The 6,000-nt window shown below is 38.5% G+C and overlaps 1 protein-coding gene across 8 annotated transcripts in view; it reads right to left on the bottom strand.

Annotated features, from left to right (window-relative positions):
* Nucleotides 1-1,797: 1,797 nt before the first annotated feature.
* Nucleotides 1,798-6,000, bottom strand: part of tfec (transcription factor EC) — a 47,764-nt gene continuing 43,561 nt past the window's right edge. For all 8 annotated transcript variants that reach the window (XM_032590128.1, XM_032590125.1, XM_032590131.1 and 5 more), the window contains 3 exons: nucleotides 4,729-4,804; nucleotides 3,693-3,840; nucleotides 1,798-3,143 (listed from right to left, as the gene is read on the bottom strand). In XM_032590128.1, the coding sequence (XP_032446019.1) occupies nucleotides 2,676-3,143; nucleotides 3,693-3,840; nucleotides 4,729-4,804 (692 nt within the window). In that variant the 3' untranslated portion in view covers nucleotides 1,798-2,675. The remainder of the gene's footprint in view (nucleotides 3,144-3,692; nucleotides 3,841-4,728; nucleotides 4,805-6,000) is intronic.

Genomic DNA, 6,000 nt, shown 5'->3' with positions numbered 1-6,000 from the left:
CAACAGTTTTTCTCTTTTTTTTTGCACTTTCTACTAGGAGTGAGGTCATATTTTATTAGGGAAACCTTATTCCTGTATGCAACACGGATACAAAAAGATGTGGAAAGATTATTTTACAACTTTGCCGTTTCTGGCAGACAGTGTAATAAGCCCGTCTGCTTCTTATGAATGAGATTAGGTAAGCAAGCAAAGGAAGTATGAAAGAGGTTTTGAGTTTTTTCCAAATGCATGTCACATGTTCTCCTGACTTATAGGTTCCATTCATGTTGTTTCAATGCAGTTAAGAAACATCACTGTCTGTGAGTGGCGTTACAAACATTTAAAAGCCTCTTATTTTGATGACAATATTACCCTCTCACTGGTTCTCCTTGGTTTTGGAAACATCACAGTTTAAAAAGCAGCTAATGTTGTAAGAATTTTGCTTTTACTGAGCATTACATTTAGAAATTCATATGTTGATTAAAATTTTATTTAATTGGCAACATCTGCCCCAGGGTTACACTTCCTAGCAAGTTTGACTGCAGCATTACCAATGTATATAAACTAGCTAAGGATTGATGTGTTTGGGTTGCACTGAAATACCAGTTAATGTTAGAACCAATCCATTTGAAGATGTCCCACTAAAAAACTCAACTTTTTGCCAGATCAAGTCTTAACCCTGAATAATTTGTATGAATAAAGCAAAACATTTATTTTTTTATAGAAACAAATTTTCCACAATGACTGTCCTATGTTTTAAATCTTTATCATTTCAAGTACAGTCATGTTTTTTTTAAATCTTTGGACTTGTTTAAGTGTGACATTATTACCACACTTTAAAATTTGACCACAATAAAAATGTATGAAACTTGAGTTGCTTCTAAATGATTATTGAAAAATTTTCTTCCAATTGCAACTCTGTGTAATGTGATTACAGAACATTTTGGGTTTTTTCAAATAATTACTTTGACTTTTAACCTTATGTTGTTAAATTTGAACATTTTAGTCATGGTTATAGTTTATCATAGTGACATTTTTTCTTTCAGTATTATTTGGAAAGGTGTGCCAAACTAAAAAAAACAAGTACCAGAAAATTAAAATTTAAAATAATCCTTTTGAATTGCTCTATCGGTCTTGCAGAGTCTATCTCGGACACACGGCCTAATGAAAATCAATGTTAACCTTCCATAACTGCTTTAGCCAATTACCTGTAAACATCACTCACTACTTTGTACTCGGGCGGCCTGTTCTCCATAATGATTGATCAGTTTAGTCTTATTTGCAGCGCAAGAGGGGGATCCGAGCGAGTGGACGTTTCGATTTCTCCGTGAATCATGCTCTAATAACACTCTGCAACATTAATTCAGAGAGGCTTTGATGAGAAATCCATTAAGGAAGTATGGGCATGTTGTTTGTAAGACTTGTATTCTTGTTGCAAGCAAACCTTATTAAGTCTAAAGATGTTTTTTTACAATGTTCTTATGAAGTCTGGAAAAGTGTTGAATTTGATATAAGTAAGAAAATTGTGTAGGTAGATATTTAGATTTTCATACTTTATTCCTTTTCCCAATACATCTATCAATCCTGATTCCTGATCCAATATTGTAGTAATAGTTGAATATTGACTTGGATATTAAAAGAAAAGCATATTAAAGCCTATATTTTGCCATTCTCTTAGAAAATCTGGAGAAGACTCATCTCGTCATCTTACTTACATCAAAGGAAACTTTCTTAGTTGCCTGCTAATAGCTCTTATAGCAGCTCCTTATCTGACACCGTTATTCATTCTCAAGGGCTCATCAACTTACAGTAGACTCATCAGAATTATCACTCCTTCTCTTCTTGTCTTTATTATCTAATTTCCCTCCTCTCTCTCCTCCTTTTCATCTCTTATTCCCAATCAACCACCTTGTAAGCAAGCCCTTCACCTTCCACCACGAAACTTCTCGCTCAAGAGGGGTTTATTACGGACTTTTCCCATACTTCTGTGAATAAAAAAAGTTATGTTTGAGTGTCGTATATGTGTGTATATATATCTTTTATATGAATACATGGATTAAAACGTATATAAATACAAAAATATGTAACAAACATGTAAAAGAGACAGACAAAACCAAGTACATGTTAAGCACTGAGATGAGTACATTAGTTACATGTTCAAGGAGTTTGTATAAGGCCTTCCTCAGCAAAAGCAACTAGGACTAGGATCCTTTTGTAAACTGGTAGAAAAAAGTACACTTCAGGCAAATATTCAGTAATTATTTTGCATATGTTACAGTGTGTAGCTACCAGTGTCTGACGTAAAAAAATAACAACAAAAAACAGCCAGTAGTAGTTAACATTTCTACTCTCAAATGTCTCCCTTTTTAACACAAGTCTGTTTGTATCCTCTGCAGAGAAATACAATGGTTACCCAAAATAAAGTTAAAAGTAGTCGGTTCATTGGACGTGACATTTGCTTCTGAGCAGCATACAATGTCAGCATCTGCAACAGTCGAAGAATTTCTAAACAGGTGGCACTTTAATGGGTTTTGCTTAGTTTGTCAGCTGATATTTAAGTTACTTGCGTCTCTGCAGTTGTCAGACATGGATCTGAATCCTTAAATCCATCAGTCAGTCTTTCAGGGCCTTCCCCCCTATTACCAGGAGAAGTTCGACCTGTGCAGTCATTGGACTATACCAAAGATGAAGGGCCCTTATAGGTCGTCGGCCTCAGCAGAGCTGAAGCTACTCCTTCGGCTGCTGTCCTTGGAAGCAGCCCCTGGGGATCCGGCGGACAAGAGTGGATCAGCACCGAAAGGCGAGAGCGGGTCATCCATCAGGATTTCGTCCAGCTGGTTCTCCTCCTTGAGCGTGGCGGTGAAGAAGTCTGTGAAATGGGAGAGCGGGTCGGAGAACGTGGTGCAGGCATCGGCGCCCTGGATGTGGTCCTGCGGGCCGCTAGCGGTGGCGATGGACGGCACGCCCGTCACCATGGCTATCCTCTGGAGGTAGTCGCTGTTGGGGTCCTCCTGGTAGATGGGTGGCTGTTGTGGTTGCTGTTGCTGTACCTGCGGTGGGGATTGCTGTTGCTGCTGTTTGAGCAGGTGGGAGGACAGTTCAACCGTCCCCAAGGCAGCAGCCATATTCGGGAGTCCGTGTGCTCGTGCCTGGATTTCCAGCTCCTGGAAAACAAATGACATCAACCAGGGTTAAGGTTTAATCTCTCCTGACCACATTCATCAATAGCTAGAAGGGAGTAGTAGTGAGAAATTCCAGCCACACCTTCATTACCTCCCCTTTCACATACTGATCAAGGGTAGGAAAGCTATCGGTACTTATCTCTTGTCTGTGTCATGTCATAACATTCTTACACTTTTGGGCATCGTCTTATTGGTGCAAACAGTGTTTTATTTGCTATTCATATTTTAGGATAATTTCAAAATTCTTATGTCATTGGAAGAAACTTTAGAACCCCCCACCAAAAAAACCCCCAAAAAACTAAGGGTTTCCAATTCCTGTCTTTTAGTGCCAGTGTCCTTCAGCTTTTAGATGTGTCCCTGTTCCAACATGGTGAATTCAAATGATGCACCTATAAACTAAGACTGTCGTCTAGTTGTACAATTTTGGTATGTCATCAGGAAAATATCTAAAATATGCAGCACAATGGTTCTTGAGGACTCGCATTGGACACCAGTCACCTAAACGCACCACGATTTCTTGACTTTTATTACCTGGATCCTCAGCAGCAGCCTCCTGTTGGCTTGCTCCAGCTTCTTTTGACGGCTTTCGAGTTCCCTAGAATGCTGCTGCTCCTTCTGTAGCCACCTGATGTACTCCACCGAGGCCTTCAGGATGGTGCCTTTGTTCCACCGCATGTCACTACAAAACGAACAACAAAAAAAAAAAAAAAACTGAAAGTAAAGGATAAGTTTTTAAGCAGAAACCCCTGATGTCAGCAGAATACCTTTTAGCAAAAAAAAAAAAAAAAAATTGGGGAAAACTTCTTAAAAGATTTTTTTTTCCCCTCCTTTTTATGATATGAATTAGAAATGGAGACTTACATGGAGCAATTATTCATCCTTGGACATTACACGAGGACATGGAATGGGGATTTTTAATAGAATAGTTAAGAAGCTCTGTGGAAAGTCCATTCTTGTTCCTCCTTGTTCAGTAAAATTAATCCTCGAGTAAAAATAGGTGAGGGAAAATGAGCAAAGTAGGAAGCCAAGGAGGAAAATGGAACATTGGACTTAAGGTGCTAGAGTGCAAGTCATTCTTTTGCAGGTATTATTACTTTTTTAAAAAGGACAAGGGACCTCAGTAAAATTGTCCTTCTGCACACGACTGAGTCTCCGGTCTGATCGGCGTTAATAATCTCCTTTATCCCTTTGTTAATGGCATGGTGACAATACTAACCTCCCATTTATATTTGAAGCAAAAGTTCAACTGCAAATAGATGGCCGGTGTGCCGTGCTTCATCTGTATGTTCAAATTGAGCTCCAGACTTTGATTCGAATGACGTGAAAGGGTCTTTACATTTAACCCTCTTTCTCATCGCTCGGGCTTTAAGACAAAACAGCCAGGAGCTACTTAGAGAGAGGGGGTTGTACATCTCAAAGTGCAGAGACGACACACAGAAGTTTGAGTGCGCCCTTGAAAGACGTCTGAAAGGTACTTGAGGACTCATCTCATCATGTCTCTGCTTTGAGTTAAACACTTCAACGTTTTTGCAGCAAACAGGAGGTGCAAAGGGTGTTGTTTACTTACGGGTCATTTGACTTTGGAATGAGCGTCCCCAGCTCCTTAATCCTGTAGTTAATGTTGTATCTTCGCCTTCTTTCAACTGAACAAATGAAAAAGAGAAGAGTCGGTTAGACTAAATATGACAGCGACATGCTCAGTGATGGAACAAACTTTTGTCATTACCTAGTTTCGCGCTTATGTTTTCAGTTAGTGTTTTAACATGTCTGATCAAGTGACATTTTTAAAGTGCTTTGTGAAGTACACATCTTCACATTTTGTCATTTGCTGGTAAGGAGGCAAAGTGTATGGTAATGTTTAAGTGAAGCGCGTAGGGCGAGGTAAATACAATTTGCCCATCATTGTTCCAAATGTTATATGCAAAATGTTTTGAAAACCATTTAACATTCTCCTTCCCCCATTACAGTTCTGTAATACTTTGGGTTGGTCTCAATTTCTAACAAAATGTAAAGAAAGTCATGGTTGTAATGTGACAAAATGTGCAGGAATTGGAAAACCTTTTCAAAACACAACAATGTACAACTGTTCAGATGTGCTAAAACATTTACTTTTTGTGTAGTTGTCCTAAAGTCTTATGTGCAAGGAAGCCATATTGGATTGGGAAGTTGAAGTTGGTGTAAAACCCTCAACTTTTAAACTCAAAGTCCAACTTTTCTGTGGAGTTGTGTTAACTAGGAGTGCATTGCCAGTTGATATGATTCTATTTATATGATATTACATTTAAAACTAAATAATCGGTGTCTTTTTGTACTTTGCAACCACAGAAGACATTATATTGTAATTAGTTTCAGTGATGTCTGAAGGCAGTTAGTCATTCCAGATTTCATAAAACATCTGTCATCTGTCAATTTTCCACTGTGTCAAGATCTGTCACATGAAATCCCGTTTGTGGTCATAAAATGACGATCCAAAAGTACATGAAGTATCAGTATTTTGTTTGAAATGTAATGACTGTTGACTTTACCAACTACTGAATTATATAGGTTAGGTAGACTTGGTGGTTTCTAAAGTTGCAGTTGGTAAGTAACCCCCAACTTTTCTAGTCAAAACGCCATCTTCCAGGAACATTTCTTTCAATTTGTCCAACTTCTAACATGGAAACATCTATGTCTGAGTAAAAATGAAACAGGAAATGCTATCACACCCTTAGACCAAAAGCAAGGTGCCACTGGACCAGAATGTTGCTGTTGGGGTTTTTTTTTTTTTTCTTTTGGTTTCTTGACATACCATGGCAACACACACACAAAAATTGCTTCCAACATTGCTTCCAAGATAGTA

Source organism: Xiphophorus hellerii, chromosome 17 (genome assembly GCF_003331165.1).
Source record: "Xiphophorus hellerii strain 12219 chromosome 17, Xiphophorus_hellerii-4.1, whole genome shotgun sequence".
In the NCBI taxonomy this organism is placed as follows: Eukaryota; Metazoa; Chordata; class Actinopteri; order Cyprinodontiformes; family Poeciliidae; genus Xiphophorus; species Xiphophorus hellerii.
This window is presented reverse-complemented; position numbering and strand designations above follow the sequence as displayed.